We start from the raw sequence: 17,166 nt of genomic DNA on the forward strand, positions 1-17,166 counted from the left end.
TATTTTGTTTTTTTGCGTTAGATTGTTGTAAGGAATTTAAAAATAACATGGTATGTATTTTGGGTTGCCACGTTTTAGGCAAAAATACGAATTAGATTTTCAAACGCTCTAGTTTATAGTTGTAATATATTTTTAACAATTATGTCATTACACGGTTAACTACGATTACAACGATAGTATGTATACTAACGTTTTAAAAAAGTATGTCATATGTTTTAAAATGTTAGTAACTATATGGGAATATATTAATTTTAAGGAATTAATGAAAATTCAAATTGATGTTATGTCTTTATTGTTCATTAATTGATATAAAATTGTTTTATTAATCAACTTCTAGTTTTTTGAAGGTCCCTTCGACTCCAAAAAAGTCTCCCGCATTCTTTGGTTTCCCTGGCCTTTTACTTTCATCCACTACTTGCGATTCTTCAAATCCAAAAAATTCAGCGTTGTCATTGACTAATTTCTTTGTTTTTTCTGCGGAATAAAAGAACTTTTAATTATATGTTTTTAAAAAATATTAGTGTATCTAATGATTGTTTATATGAAATATCGTACATTTTAGTGAACTTTTAACAAATTTTTATCTTTGTTTCTAATAAATATTCTGTGTAACATTAACAAAAGAATAGTGGTCGGGAAAATAATAAGACTGATATTAAAAGTTAACACAAACGTTTTAAAATATGCGTAACATAAAATATGTTTTGTTGAGTGAATTTTTCTTTCAATTTTACAATGTTGGGCAGATACATGGGCCAAAATTAATATCCCTATGACTTTAATTCTTGATGAGAAATAAATGACAACTTAAAGCAAGATTGCTCGATTTGGGGGTGATCTTGGTTATATAACTCGCTTGGAATAGCCTCATATTTTCATCATGTATGTCCATTCTTTGATTCTACATAATGTTTTAAATTTTTTGCCTCTAAAAAATACAGTGGCCTAATTCTTGGTGTGACGTGCATCATTGTCTTTCCTTTGTCATTCTTCTTGATTTTTTTCTATTATCTTTGTTATGGTTTTAGTTTCTTTAACATGACGCGCTTGCATGTATTTTGATCAACGATATTCCATCCTCGACATAAACGTTTTGCATATAATTTCGACGTTGCATTAAGATTTTATGGAAATCCAGCTCGCACTGGAATAATTTTCAGATAACCTAGAAAGAACGACGTATAGTTGCAGAAAAGACACCAGCAATAGCAAGTCGTCCTCTTACATGACAACGTTCAGCCGCACGTTACGAGAGTTGTGAAGAAAATACTTGTATGGTATGTTTGGCTGGCATACGATTTTGAAATGCTGAAGAAGCGCGAAAATAGATTCATGTTAAGATTTCTGCAGAACCAAAATCATTATTTCGGCACTGTATCCCCAGTTTGTCAGAAATTTTCGAAATGATTATAGAAAACGATTGAAAATACTTTGAATTATATATAGTATACCAATTCTTCAATGAATGCCTTTTTAAATGAATGAATAAACCAATAAACTGATGAATTTTTATCATCTTCAATGTTTTTTTTGCAAGCTGATGATGAATGAAGATCGAAATTGTTTTTCACACAACCATTATTATGTAACAATACACGGCATAAAAATTTATTATCACCAACAATTAAATTGATATCAACACCTATACATAAACAAAAATCGATAAGGAATCTTGAAGGCATCCTTAAGATAAAACCAGCATATCAAATATATAACGTTTATTTCGTTATATTTGCGTCAGTTCGGTTTTGATGTCGATATGGCGCGTTTATTACCCAGAAATAATGTGTATTTAGATGAAGAAGTCAAGGAGGAGTATCCCACCGCCACGGTATCAGCGGACCCGAGTTGCATCGACTTCAGAAACTACAAGAACCTGCTGCTAGTGTGCTACCATTGCGGGAGTCACAACCTCAGTTACGGAAACAAGTTTTTCTGGCATCACTGCGCCAGTTTCCAGCATTTTTACTGTTATTACTGCTTCGACTACAGTTTGAAGAGGTACCATCACACCTGCGTTGATGGCGAGCCTATCCACGACGAAACCCGTACCGTGGAACACTTGCTGTACGGCAGGCTAAAGTTCGAGTGCCTGTGGCCGGGTTGTAACAAGATCTTCGGCGGTTCCACGTTGAAATCCCACGAAATGTCCTGCGAGTTTCAACCGGAACGTCAATGTCCCGTCCGGGACTGCCCCTGGAAGGGTACCCTCGACGCCATGCATCGGGAACACTTCAAGGAACACGAAAACTACAAGCTGATCTTCAGGAACGTGATCCTGAAGCTGGATTCGAACGTGACGTATTTCCTGCTGATCTTGAACCAGTTCGTGCGAGTGGAATACACGTCCCAGCAGCTTGGCGAGGTGCACGAGCACCAACTGAACCTGGAAGTGGTTCAGGATAACCAGAACTATAACTTCAATGTGAAGCCGGTGGGTTTGTTATCCACCAAACATCTGCTGCTAAAGAAGATCGAAGGAAAAGACGCGGTGAAGAGTTTAAGGAAGTCAATTACACTGTTTGTGTATTTGGAGTGAAATGAAATTGATGACATAATTGTTTTATTTATGTTATATTTATGCGTTATGTTTGGTTTCTGTACAAGAAAATGTTATTTTAATAAAAATATATGAATAATGTGAAGTCATTTTTTATTGATGATGTCTCTTAACATACTAGTTCATTCTTAACTTACTAGTACTTAGTTCAATGTTCACTATATTTCTTCCTACCAAATGCTTTTGAAGACTTACATGGTACTGTTCCATTATATTCTAAATGACGAGTTTGATTTCAATTATTTACAAGTAGTCATCATAGAGTATTATATAGTGGCTTAAATAGGCGAAACCGAAGAAATAAATACATTGATGGTAGATGTGATTATACTAAATGAAAAGTTCACAATCCGTAGACCAACAAGTTCAAGCTGATTCTAGAGACAACAAGCGTCACATGATTGTTTTTTTTTATATTACACAGCAAGTAATTTTTAATATACATCATATATTTCTTGTTGCTATTCTTTAAATTATTACCTTTTGTATTCTCCATTCTGACGTATATCATACAATTTAACCGTTTAATTACAATTTGCACTATAACATTATAAAAACTATTGTAACTTGCCTCAATATATTTTTGTGTTGAACAACTAATAAAATATTAACTGACGCAGGCTGTTTCACTATGAACGAACAAAAAATAGGAACTGTAGATGTATTAATCTTATTTAAATTGATAGCACTAAAAAAAAATATGAAAAAGACGCTATAGAAAATTTTGGTTATATTTGCCAGGAGATATATTGTGTTTTCTATAGCAGCTTTTTTATATTCAGATTTCATTATTTTTTTATTTACATATTTATATTTAACTATTTTTAACTATTTATATTTAACTATTTTTAAGCAATAGTGATAAGAGATTATAACACTAACCTATAAACTATTGTGGCTGTATAATTAACTGTAGTTTTTAGATTTATTATAATGTTAAAATAAATGATTAACATTTTTGTTCAATTATTTTATCTAGATTAAAATTTTGTTGCATTTTAAAGCCCAAATGAACTAAAACGTTTTGACGTTACAAATTTAGATGACGTATGTACAAAATAACTTTGAATAGACTATATGTCATAATACAGCCAATGGACGTCATCAAAATTTTTATCGTCAGCACGTCGCAAAGTTGCCGCGTTTGTCGGTTTGTAACCTTTAACTATCACGATTTTGTAGCATTTTGTAGACATATGGCAACCGTGTCGACTAACGCAAATCGAATTTTACAGACTGTCTCTGTTTCTTTTTAGCTAGGATAAAAGGAGAAGGAAAAATCCGCTCCGAGTTTAAAACGAATTTTATATTTTTACAAATCTGCATCTGGCAGTACATTCGACGTCTTTTACGATGTGCATTGGCTGTTTTATTGGACGGACTATATGTCTTGTGCCTCTTTCGTCTTTGATTTCTTATAGATCAAAAAATCTGCATTATAGAATCCGAGAGGCACAGAACAATACTGTCAAATTATCGGTAATTTATTTTTGAATAAAATCGTTACTTGAAATTGTTCAATCTGATAATGCGGGCAATTGAAATGGAGATCGATCCATTTGCGTCAAGAGATTAGCTTTTCCCGTTTGTTTGAGAAATTCTACTTTCGTCATCGAACTCGATAACGTTGTATTAGCGCTGTTTGACGCACTGTCACAATCTTAAAATATCAATCGATGACGCATGACCGATTAGCGCCTAGAAAATCGCGATTGTCGATCAATGTAAGGAGTATTTCTAGTTGATATGATTTAAATTGACGTTTCGGTACTTATAAGTCGAAATTCAATATATATCTATAGAATATTTGCAATAATAATGAAAATTTTTTTAAAATTATTTTACAATTATATATAATTCAAGAACTATCCTAATTTTCAACATACTAGATTAACGAGTTTAAAACCAGATGATGCTAACTGTTTGGTTTGGTCATTCGTTCTAATCTGTACAAATTTTTCTTGATGTTTTACATTTATTTGTTGGATGTTCTGAATGTTTTATCAGAGAAAACAATTCATACAAAACAAACAATACAAAATTATAATTTATTGTTCACCAATCCATTATCTTGATGAATAAGTTTTGTCAAAATTAAATATAATCATCCAACAGGAAGATCCACAGCCATCCTGGACGTTTCAGTTATTTCTCAAACACAATTCGTGATGATTTCCGAAATTTACGAAATTATTTCCGGAAAAATTTGATACATACCATGTAGAATTTTGATCGATTCACACTGACCACCGTATTCAGCTGGCAAACAATCTCTGGGTACGTGTTCGTACAAGGATTCGATAGAATTGGCGTGAACAAAAAGCTAAAATACGAAGGACTTTTTAAAAATTGCCATACAAGTATCAACTGAGGTCTTTCCTACCATTTCCAGGAGTTCTTTCTTCATAAATGGCTTCATCATGGCCAGTAACTTGTCCATGAAGGACACTACATTAATATAGTGGATACCCTTCAATCTAATAGGCATTGCTTCCTGAAATAAGAGTGAAAAAATTATTATCCTTATTTTTTAATCAAATTTTTTTTAATCTAATTTTAAATAAGATCTGCACAATCATGCACAATTTTTAATATATGTTAGTTATTTAGTTTAAGACACCAGTTTCGGTTTATTGGCAAGCATTCAATTAAAAGCAAACATCTTGATGACGTATGTACAAAAAAACCTTGAATAGACTATATATAGATTTTATAGCAATCTGTAATATATCACAACAAACTAATAATCAAAAGACATTAAATCTGGTGAGTATGCTGGATGTACAACGATTTCATCCATTTTAAATCGTTTAAATGTTAGCTTGGGAACGACTTTGCCGATTTCATTCATCTTTTATTTTAAGTTTTCTAATACTTAGTGGAAGGTTTTCAAACCACCAACATTATTCATTGCACCAAAAAAATTGATTTTTTTATTATTGTTTATTTTGTTTCAAATTGAATATCTGAAGAAACACATCTGAAGAAAAAGAAAGTGCTGCTTCATCAAGACAATGCACCGTGTCACAAGTCAGTGGAAACAATGGCAAAAATCCATGAATTGAGCTTCGAATTGCTTCCTCATCCACCGTATTCTCCAGATCTGGCCCCCAGCGAATATTTTCTGTTCTCAGATCTCAAAAGAATGGTCGCTGGGAAGAAATTTTCGTTAAATGAAGAGGTGAACGCCGAAATTGAAGCCTTTTTCGAAGCAAAGGACAAATCGTACTACAAAAATGGCATCGAAAAGTTGCAGGGTCGCTATAATCAGTTGAATCAGTTAATCAAGGGATTATGTTGAATAAAACAAACTAATTTTGCCAAAAAAATGTGTTTTACAATGGTTGGCCTGGGACTTTTCAATTGACCTGTTATATATAAACTACTAGTCTCTTAAACCCTAAAAATTGTCATACCTGTAAATAATAAAACAATTTCTTCATCATTACGATACTGATACGAGTCAGATGACCGAACACCATGCCCTGCATATCGAAAACAATGACCAAGCCCTCCTGCGGCCCTTCGGAATGGAGGTTTAACATCTCTACCATGTCAAAGTTACGAATCTGATTGGAATAGTTGAATTTGTCGGGATTGCAATCAATCAAACGTCCGAATAGTATAGTGTAGTTATTTGGTGTTAGTTTTGGCAATATGGTCAATAGACTGAAACAAAAATTGTTGAAAAAATGATGATGACGTCAAGAACACTGTGATTTCATTTTGAGAGATTTCTTTCCATGTGTTGAAAGCTTGATGATGAAAAACGTTGTCTATTTCTTCTGTTTTATTTTGGGTCTATTCTTCAATCTTCTTCTGCGTCAACAGCAGTTGAAGAAGGAAGAATCAAATGTTTTATATCATATATAAACTGTAGCTAGTAATGATATAAAAAGAAAGTTTTTTTATGACGTTTTTTTCGATAATACACAGACTGAACAGACTCTCTGAAATAATTTCAAAAACTAAATTAACATAGACAGACAAATGACTGTATTATCACATAGCGTAACTAGATAGAAATTGATTTAGATTAAAAATGACGATATAAATTTACCTTAAAAGAAGAGCTAATTTTTGTCTTGCATTTAAAAGTATCTTCTATTATTATCCATTATTTACCTGTACTGTTAATTAAAGAAATTTTTTGTGATGTTATCCAAAAGTTTGGATGTTTGAAGTATGAATTCATGATACCTTACAATTATGAACTTTCTTAATATATCAACACTTTTTTGTCCATTAATGTAATCATCATCAACATCATTTAGAAAAACAATATCACTTATATTACAACGAAAAAACACACAGTTTGCTGATAAATCTCTGTCACGAATGAAAGTTATGGCATCTACTGTAAACCTCTCAAAAATTAATCGCAATCCTTGTTGAAATTAAAGTTAATATACACGCAGTCCATGGCGTTTTGTACGCTGGTGTTGTTCGGGTTGCGATTTCCGAACACGTCGTTGCAAATGTTTCGGACGGTGAAGAAATTATCGATGGTAGCTTTGGCCATTTCGTTGCTGTAGTAACAACTCTGCAGGAACAGTATCGTTTGCAGTTCTAAAGAAGAAAATGTATATCTTACAATGGTTAACAAATGATGTATCTTACAAGAATAGGCTACGTCAAAGGAATATCCTTTAGAAACTCATCAAGCGGTACCGGATCCAATAAATATAGCGAGAGGCATTTTATTTGATAACGTAACAACCAATCAATAGATATTACACTTGTTGATTTTTTTATGTAAGTATAAAAATATTATCCATGACTACAGCGTTTTCTTCATCTTTCTGATAAGTGAGCACACAGTATCGACAGAACGATGCTGGTTTGGCATCAGTCGTATTATCGATTCATTTTCACACATCTGGGTATTTCCATAAACCACACTGATCCATTCATCGAAACAAATGGTAATCAGAAGGCCGTGTGTCCGGTGAATATGCTGGATGTGACGGTACTTGCTATTCGACAACAGTGCACTCTTTACAACTTTTGCAAGTCTTTGTAGACATCTATAGTAACACATTCATTTGCTTTTCGCAGTTCGTAACATAATACGTTACACCTATCTGATCCCATCATATGACAGCAAAACTATGACAATTTGAATACGATAGAGCAACAACCTTACAATGGTAAAGTTTCTAAAGGTTTTGGATCAAACTCAACCTCTCTAGAGAACAACACAGGGGATCTTGTCATAGATTCCATTTTCCATGCAGTCTGTAGTCGCTTATCATTGACTTTACCACCGGTATACACCTCCGAGGATAGATTGCGTCTATGGCGACTGTCGATCTCTTCGTGATGAGTGTACGGAGGGACAATTCTGACTTTAGCAATATCAGCACCCAATTCAATCATTACAAAACTGAGAAATATCCTGAACATATTTTCATATTCTCGGACGGTTCCAAGAGCAATGACTACGTGGGAGCAGCATTTACATCAGTTCAAGATCTGCAAGACAAACGATTATTTATCGCCTCGATTAAGTACCTCCTACCATATCAACCTCTACACTCGCTAGGAGTGCTTATCCGTGAACTAACCTATAAATTCTCATTCTGGGATTATTGAAAATGAAACAGCGGTGTACTTAAATTCCTCTTTCTGGAGTAGAGATATGAAATAGAATCTTTAGACATCTAGACCAACTCTATGGGATCTAACACAAAACAACAAGCTTTGGAAGCTGATTAATTTTCTAACCGTAAGAAGACTATTATTAGAAATATAATAGTGTTCATCTATGTAATAACAGGTCAATTGAAAAGTTCCCGGCCTGACACATAGATGGCGCTACTAGAATTAAATCCATATGTTTTTTAGTTAGCCCTAACCCACAAAAGATGCGTGTATAAATTTGACAGCTGTCGAATCATTAGTGAACTATAGCATTTTGAGTGAAGCAACTTGTGTTATAGTGAAAAAAATTGATAAAAAGAAATTTCGCGTGTTGATAAAACATTGCTTGTTGAAAGGAAAAAATACAGTTCAAGCAAAAACTTGGCTTGATGCCCAGATTCCGGACACTGTCCAAAATCAACCATCAAGGATTGGTATGCTAAGTTTAGACGTGGTAAAATGAGCACCGAAGACGGTAAACGCAGTGGACGCCTAAAATAGGTTGTTACCGACGAAAACATTTAAAAAATCAACAAAATGATTTTGAATAACTGTAAATTGAAATTTAATGAAATAGCAGACACTCTAAACATATCAACTGAACGTGTACATCATATCATTCGCGAATATTTGGGTATGAGAAAGCTCTGTGCAAAGTGGGTGCCGCGCGAACCTACTTTTCACCAAAAACAACGACGAGTTGATGACTCAGGAACAGTGTTTGAAGATAATCAAGCGTAATAAACCCGAGTTTTTGCGTGGATATGTGACAATGACAATGGATGAAACAGGGCTCCATCATTTCACTCCGAAGTCCAATCGACAGTCATCCGAGTGGACTGCACACGATGAACCCGCTCCAAAGCGTGGGAAAACGCAATTTTTATATTCCGACCATATATTTATATTGTTCTTTGCATTCTATACTTGTAATAATAATTTAACTGATGTAAATGTGCTGTATATTATATTATATATCTGTAAAGAAACCCTAAAGAGTCCAGAGGGCTGATGGGTCTGTAATATATAAATAAATAAATAAATAAAGAAATAAAGGTGTTTAAGCAGCAAATGTCTTCAAATCAGATAACAAAAGTAACGAGCGCCGAAAATGTTCACCTCTAACCAACTAATAATTTTCAAACAATTCAATTTTCTTTGTCATGTGATTAATTCCCCTTCAAAATGAAACTTTTAAAGTTTAAAGCATCTTGGAAAAATTTATAAAATTTGTTATAAAGAACAGTAGTTGTATTGAAAAACAAAATGAATAATTTTGAAGTTTTAGAAGCCTATCCTTGTAATGAAGTTCGAAAAATAATATGACACGATACCTGATATTTCTGGTAAATGTGGCTGTTTATTGGCCCATTCTCTTAAGGAATCCACATCGGACTTTTTCAGTTTAGCATCTTTAGTGTAAATTGTAGAAACGTCGGCAGCTACCACTGGCATGTTCATTTCTGAAAAAGTTAAGTAATACCGTAATTATTTCATTAAATATTATTGTAAAACCGCCTGATATAGACAGTAAATTGAGATTAGTCATTCGGAACATTATAATACGTTAATAATATATATCGTTCGTAAGAGAAACGTAAAAAAGTAATCCACGTTTATTAAATTGTATTTTAATCAGTAGTGAACTAAGTTTTGGACGCCCAAAAATATGTTATTATGATCAAATAAGATGGCATCTTCTTGATAATCTCTGTTCGGTCTTTTCAGAAACAGAATCAGAAATTAACCGAGTTAAAGCGAGTATTCTTTTGAGATCTAAGAACAGGAAATAGTCGCTCTGGGCCAGATCTGGAGAATACGGTGGATAAGGAAGCAATTCGAAGCCCAATTCATGGATTTTTGCCATTGTATTCACTGACTTGTGACACGGTGCATTGTCTTGGTGAAGCAACACTTCCTTTTTCTTCAAATGCGGCCGTTTTACGGCGATTTCGTCCTTGAAATGGTCCAATAACGCTATGTAATAGTCGCTGTTGATGGTCCTTCCTTTTTCAAGGTACCAATGAAAATTATTCCATGCGCATCCCAAAATACAGACGCCAAATACTCCATAACTTTACCAGCCGAGAGTTGCGTTTTCCCACGCTTTCAATTCATTGATTTTCGTCAAAATTGAGCTCGCGCGGCATCAACTTTGCACAGAGCTTTCTCATACCCAAATATTCGTGAATGATATGATGTACACGTTCAGTTGATATCTTTAGAGTGTCTGCTATTTCATTCACTTGCAATTTACGGCCATTCAAAATTATTTTTTGGATTTTTAAAATGTTTTCGTTGGTAACAACCTCTTTTGGGCGTCCACTGTGTTCACCGTCTTCGATGCTCATTTCGCCACGTTTAAACTTAGCATACCAATCCTTGATGGTTGATTTTCCTGGGGCAATGTCCGAAAACTTGACATCAAGCCAAGTTTTTGCTTCAACTGTATTTTTTCCTTCAAAAAGCAATATTTTTAAAAATTCCGCGAAATTCCTTTTTATCGATTTTTTTTTACAATAACAAACTTCAATTTATTGCTTCACTTCCAATGATATAATTCATAAACTAGTGATCCGACAGCTGTCCAATTTATACACGTACCTTTTGAGAGTTAGGGCTAACAAAAAAACATATGGTTTTAATTCTAGTAGTGTCATCTATGTGTCAGGGCGGGGACTTTTCAATTAACCTATTATATAAAATTCTTCTATATATATTATAATTTTTACATTACAATATCAACAAATAGCGTTGATAGCTTTCAGTATAGATAAAGTATCAATTTAGTCGATTCGTTCATCGCTTAAATTAATCTATCATTTAATGAATTATTTAAACAATGCTATAATGTTTAACTAAATGACGAAACTTGAAAAAGCACTACCAAAACTAACATACCTGATCTGACAATTACGCGAACCAAATGCAACCGTAGAACTGCACGTTTTTTCCTCTGAAAAGTTTGTTTTTACCGGAAAATAATTGGCAAGGGAATTGTATGTAATTTACTGCAATTAGAACATATTTTCCATAGCCTCTAATGGTAAGTATATCAGAATAAGCGTTCATTTTTTCTTAAATTAGATGTTTATTTGAAAAAAAATGGCACTGTACTTTGACTTCATCTGTTTTTATTAATACACATACCAAGTTGTTCAATAATATTTGTCGTTTCATAAGAAAACCATCCTAAAGCTCTTCTTTCGATAAAAATCGTGCCTTTTTAGTAAATATATTAGCTGGATGTCTAAGTATGTTAGTTCATTTTATTTTTATTTTAAAAGACTTTCAATATATATACATTACATGTAACATAATGTTAATGTAAATTATATTTTATAACGTTATTTTTATTTAATTATTTGATTTGCATTAGTATTTTATGATTAGAATCAAAATAAACGAAAACTTAAATTTGGTGCGGCAACGTTGCTTTATAAATTTTATGACGTCGAATACATTGCCAAATGCAGCTTGTAAATTCGTTTTAAACTTCTCAGGATTTTTCCTGAAGGATCACTTTGCCCTAGTCCCTAGTTGAAAAGAAACAGAATGCTGTCTGATATTGAATGATATTTCAATCTATAAAATTTGAATTGTATTGAAAGTGATCCACCCTGTTGTCAAATGTCAATAAAATTCGTCAAAACGTTAATGATAATAATTAAAGGTTATAAATCGGTAAACGTTGTAAACGAAAAGTCCAATTTGATGCGGCAACATTGCCACCTGGTGATGCCATAAATTTTGGTGACGGTGATTATGGTATTATGAAAACGTATAGGCCATTCAAAGTTATTTTGTACATACGTCAACTAAATTTGTGACGTTAAAACGTCCCATCAACTGTGAGTTTTAGTTCAATTTGGTTTTGACATACAACAAAATTCTAATCTAAATAAAATAATTGAACAAATGTGTTATCAAATATAATTTATTTTAACATTATAGTACATCTAAAAATGATATTTAATTATACAGCCACAATAGTTTATAGGTTAGAGTTATAACCTCTTATCACTATTGCTTTCAAGAATTTTGCATACGTCTGACAACCGGACGACTTTGACAGGCTGATTCGTTTACACGTTCGAACTAATCAGACAGCTTGTATCTCTTTTTAACTAAAATAAAATGATAAGGAAAATATTGTCAGTTTAGAAATTGCGACAGGCAATACATTAAACATCTTAATAACTTATATACAAAACATTGAATAGACTATAGATTAATTTTGCACACATTTTGCATAACTACAGATTACAATATGGCATAAAACTGTACAAAAGTAATATAAATCAATTTAAATGTATGCTATTTAATTATATTATATATAACCGTTTTGCAAGGATTGCAAGGATGTATTACCTACATTATATAGCACTATGACATTAAAATATAATTAAAATACATTCATAATTGTTTAATAATTAGAAATGTCTTTAATTAAAGTTTTCAATAAATTATCGAAATATGTTTTATAAACATAACTGGCAATTAGAGCTAGTAAATTAGGTCACTGCATTGCCAGCTATTTAAGCACGTGCATTAGGTATAAGCGATATTATGTAAGATGACTTGATCAAAATACATAATAATCATAAAGTTTGTGTCATATTATTTAGTAAAAATAACAATAATAACGTAGCGCAAAATTGTGATTATTTCATGAGATTTGCCAAATGCCAGTATGATTTTTTAAAATCAGAATTGACTTGGGGCGTATTTTCGATTTTCATACATTATTATCTAAACGAAATTATAGCATAAAACCTATTTTATTAATAAAATGTGTAAACAAAATTTGTATAAGAAATATATTTTTTCTAAATATATTAAAAATAATTTTTTCTCATTTTCGTTCGTTTATATTTTAGTTAGTCGTCGTTTATAATAGTAGCCGGTAAATTAGATCCCTACAAAATCAACTAGCGTATTATGCATAATCAGAATAATATAACTTGATCAAAACCATAAAATATTTATTTATACAGTTATTCATTATTCAGTGTTTATTATTAATGGTTCTTTATGCGTTTTTTAATTGTATTTGAGTAAAACTCTGATAGTTTTGCAAGTCTTATGTTAGTTTTGTGACATAAAATAAAGAAATTTAGAAATGAAAGTTATATGAAAAAATCGGGTCCCACGTTTAAGCTTTTCGGAATCCTCGTTACACGGCCAAATTTAAATGAAAAATGCAATATCTATATGTATGTTTCTCTCGTTCGGCTTCGGTATTAATAATTCTAACCTAAGCAGTTAACGGCCATTTTTAGGTGATATAATTTGTGGTGTTTATTTACGTCAAGTTTATCAGTACAATTACTTTAGAGATACTTTAGATTTGTATTTTAATTTATTAGTCTAATAAAAAGAAAAGCTTAAGGGGACCTCTTACGATCTCCTATGTAGGTCCAGGAAAGTTTGTAATAATTTTAAAGATGAACCAAAATGTGGAAAGCCATGGCTGAAAGAAGATGCAATTCCTACTAGTAATTTAAATAGTAAGTATTTTGTTAAATAGTAATGATTTATTGCATTGAAATAATTAAGCAATATTTATTGAGATTCTTTACCTTTACTACAAGACAAGGAAAATATGCCCCCCAAGGGCAATATTACAATCACATAAGTTTTTTGAGGCTGATAGATATATAGAATATTGTTCTACTCCAACAAGAGCCAGAAGTAAGTATATAATAAAAAACTTATGTCTATTATTAGAAATTGGAAGTTCTAACTTGAAATTGATATGTTCATTTACAAATAACTCAGCCTGTCCCATCAGCTTCGTTTCAGGCTGAATGAAAAACTAATAGCTTTATCCTTATTGAAATGCAGTGGCAGTGGCAGAGAAGAACATTAATGCAGATACTGAATAATGTTCCTTTTTGTTGCTGGAGTAGTAACCTCTAATTTTGGTCGTTAGTTTCAGAAACTTGACTGTATAGACTGAACTGCAGTTGTCATATTTGATAAAATGTACCTCAATTTAGGTAAGTTGTTAATTTAGTTGATTCTAAAAAATAATACAACAGAACCATTAATAGTTATATTATCTTATTTTAGTGTTTGTTTTAAATATTAGAGAGAAGATAATATCAGTGGATTATGCGTTTTGGGTAGTGGAGATATCTCTGTGATTATATCAATGTCTTTATGGTTAAGGAAAATGTAATTGTAATATATCAATAAAATATACTTAAATATATTTATTTTTTTATTTTCCCAGTAAAATTAAAAGAATTTTTTTCCACTGAAATTTTTTACTATACATTTTTCAATTTCCCTCTCAAATTTTTAAAATTCCCGCTAAATATTTTTAAATTTCCCACTGTAACTAACTGTCATACGGCGCATGCGTAAGTGCGAACTTAGAACCAATTTTAACATAGGAGATGCGCTTCTAAGTTTCTTTATTCTATGTACAGAACCAGCTATATAAGTCATCCGATGCACTATGAAATATTAGATTTACTCATATATTCTATTCAAAGTTATTTTGTACATACGGCATCGGCACATTTGTAACGGCAAAATGTCGCAATGTTGCCGCATCATCTCCGAGTGTTAGTTCAGTTGGGCTTTGATATACAACAAAATTCTAATCTAAATAAAATAATTGAACAAAAATACTGTTATCAAATATAATTTATTTTAACACTATAGTACGTCTAAAAACTACAGTTAATTATACAGCCACAATAGTTTATAGGTTAGAGTTATAATCTCTTAAAACTACTGCCTTTTTTTGAAATAACCAGACAGCATTGTCTCTCTTTTTAATGAGAATAAAATGAGAAGGAAAAAAATATCTGATTCTGAAACGAATTTACAAATTGCGGAAGGTAATACATTAAACATCTTGATGACGTATGTACACAAAAACTTTGAACAGACTATAGTAATTTAGCCGCAAATCTGGAATTGCTTTAATACAAACGAAAACACACAGTCAACCAAAATTAGTTTTTGATATTAATAAATGTTCCAGTAAATAAAATGATAATTTGTAATGATAAGGAGAATAAATAAAATTGTGTATAAAAATACATTTATATCTAATGACTTCTATTCAATTATTTACATATTCAATCATAATAATTGTTCTAATGAAATAATAGATGCAAAGTAATAAAAAATGAATACAAAAAAATACATAAAGATATTATAAGGCTTGCGAATTGAGTTGGATCAAAAAGAAGATTGGATTCTCGAGGATTAATGAATATTTCATGAACATTCACATTTGTAAAAGGTCGTCATATTCATGCGAAATATGTAATATGTTTAAATATGTTGAACCAATGCAAGAATCCATAAATTAGGCTACGAACTGCTAGGCCATTCAGCATACTCTCCAGATTTAGCCTCCAGTGACTATTTCCTGTTTCCAAACCTAAAGAGATTTGGATCGAACGAAGAAGTCTTTTAGAACAAATAAAAATTTGGAAAAACTCAAGACGTTTTTTTTTGTCGAATAAAAATGAGTGGGTGGGAATCTAACCTAACCATTTTTCCTAAAATTTTGCCCTAAACTTCAAGTAAATCCCGTAAGTAGAACTTGAGATGTCATGTGAATTAGGTAGAAAAAAGTAGTTTCGAGGAAAAAAAGGCTTTAAATTTTAAAATCAAATTTCGAACAGTCTAATTAACTATTTATGGTACTTAATAGTCACGTTTCCTACTAGGCCTTTTTCCAATCTAAAACTAACTAAAATTAAAGCATTTCTTACTAATTTTACCTTAATAAAACCTGGATTTAACACTCATACAATATTTAGCTGACAAAATAATAAAACAAATACACAGAAACATAATATAGAAACAAAACATTATAATGAACCAATTAAGCCTGACTCCAAAGTAGATCATAGGAAATAAAGAATGATTTATTATCAAACATTTTTATTGTCATTAAAATACAATAATGCAATAATGATAGCATAAAAATTAAAATTGTTTTAAATACTTCCTATAACATCAAACAAATATCATTTTCCATGGGGTATAAATACCACAAATACATAGAAGGCAGAATTTATAACCAATATATTAGTAGAAAACTGAACGAAAATCAATATGATTCATTGGAATTTGACGTATCTTGTCATGATGTTCTTATTGGTAAATATAAATTAACATAATTGCACTATATCTAATAATAAGTATCATCAATATCATCATATTCACCTGAGTTAGATCTCTCTGATTTCTAGCTGTTCTTAATAATATTAATAATAATTAATAATTTAAACCACACAAATGTGATTGTCTTGTTAATATTTCGTTTCAGACAAACAACGGTGATGAAGCATCAGCTCAAGTTCTCCAAATACCCACTTTACCAGGCATTCCTGGTTTCCCCAATATACTCAATGGAGGTTTGGGAGGCGAAGCGGATATAGGATTTGGTTTCAATGCAGGTGGTAATGTTGGTGCCTCAGCAGGAACTTCCAAAGGAACAACCGACACAAATTCCAAATAATAATTTGTTTATTTTTAACCGTCCTATGATTATGACGATGCAATCTTGAATTTCATTATATTTTTGAGAAATAACGCCAATTTTATTATTTAGTGAATTCAGCTTCATCATCTAACACTATTTTAACATCCTCATATGGTTATCCCAACGATACAAGGTATATTTGTTTAATATCAATCCATTGTTAAATATATTTTTAAGAATATTTATTGTATGGAATATTGACATGTTAACAGAGTTTCTAAGTAACTGAATTGTATCAACAAATGCCTGGACTATATGGTGAATGCGCTAATATTACCTATCTATTAATAATATCCATGGTATTCAAATATTTCCTTATAGTTGACGCCTCATTATTTATTACAAAGGTGGCCTTCTGAAGATGCTTAATAGCAAAGGTGACATCAGAATATACTACCGAACGTTGAACAAGTTGGTTGTTTTCTAAGTTTTTATTGCCACATTT

General features: G+C 31.7%; 2 protein-coding genes and 2 long non-coding RNA genes across 5 annotated transcripts; 3 read left to right on the top strand and 1 right to left on the bottom strand.

Moving 5' to 3' along the window:
- Nucleotides 1-275: 275 nt before the first annotated feature.
- Nucleotides 276-11,242, bottom strand: LOC143192398 (alpha-tocopherol transfer protein-like). The gene is made up of 7 exons (XM_076397750.1): nucleotides 11,105-11,242; nucleotides 9,538-9,666; nucleotides 6,973-7,129; nucleotides 5,977-6,229; nucleotides 4,944-5,054; nucleotides 4,778-4,883; nucleotides 276-474 (listed from the first exon to the last, which is right to left on the bottom strand). Exons 2-7 carry the CDS (start codon nucleotides 9,662-9,664, stop codon nucleotides 323-325), a joined length of 906 nt encoding a protein of 301 aa, XP_076253865.1. The 5' UTR covers nucleotides 9,665-9,666; nucleotides 11,105-11,242; the 3' UTR covers nucleotides 276-322.
- LOC143192402 (uncharacterized) lies at nucleotides 1,725-2,645 on the top strand. The gene has a single exon (XM_076397754.1). The coding sequence runs from the start codon at nucleotides 1,760-1,762 to the stop codon at nucleotides 2,537-2,539; it is 780 nt and encodes a 259-aa protein (XP_076253869.1). The 5' UTR covers nucleotides 1,725-1,759; the 3' UTR covers nucleotides 2,540-2,645.
- On the top strand, nucleotides 11,112-16,771 carry LOC143192422 (uncharacterized). 2 transcript variants are annotated; one of them, XR_013004772.1, is made up of 2 exons: nucleotides 11,112-11,249; nucleotides 16,506-16,771. It is a non-coding gene; the product is annotated as an uncharacterized LOC143192422 (long non-coding RNA). The 2 variants fall into 2 exon arrangements; XR_013004771.1 differs by lacking the exon at nucleotides 11,112-11,249 and adding an exon at nucleotides 16,219-16,336.
- Nucleotides 13,764-14,393, top strand: LOC143192426 (uncharacterized). Its single transcript, XR_013004775.1, has 3 exons — nucleotides 13,764-13,897; nucleotides 14,139-14,205; nucleotides 14,279-14,393. It is a non-coding gene; the product is annotated as an uncharacterized LOC143192426 (long non-coding RNA).
- Nucleotides 16,772-17,166: the final 395 nt, after the last annotated feature.

This window comes from Rhynchophorus ferrugineus, unplaced genomic scaffold (assembly GCF_030347505.1).
Source record: "Rhynchophorus ferrugineus isolate W39M unplaced genomic scaffold, kcgeb_rfMv2 rfM3, whole genome shotgun sequence".
NCBI lineage: Eukaryota > Metazoa > Arthropoda > Insecta > Coleoptera > Curculionidae > Rhynchophorus > Rhynchophorus ferrugineus.

Excerpts from the sequence above, each read along its gene's own strand:
- LOC143192402 (XM_076397754.1), top strand. The coding sequence starts at position 1,760 with ATGGCGCGTTTATTACCCAGAAATAATGTGTATTTAGATGAAGAAGTC.
- LOC143192398 (XM_076397750.1), bottom strand. The coding sequence starts at position 9,664 with ATGAACATGCCAGTGGTAGCTGCCGACGTTTCTACAATTTACACTAAA. Across the intron at positions 7,130-9,537 it reads ACATTTACCAGAAATATCAG|AACTGCAAACGATACTGTTC; the intron begins GTATCGTGTCAT and ends TTTCTTCTTTAG. Across the intron at positions 475-4,777 it reads ATCGATCAAAATTCTACATG|AAAAAACAAAGAAATTAGTC; the intron begins GTATGTATCAAA and ends TTTATTCCGCAG.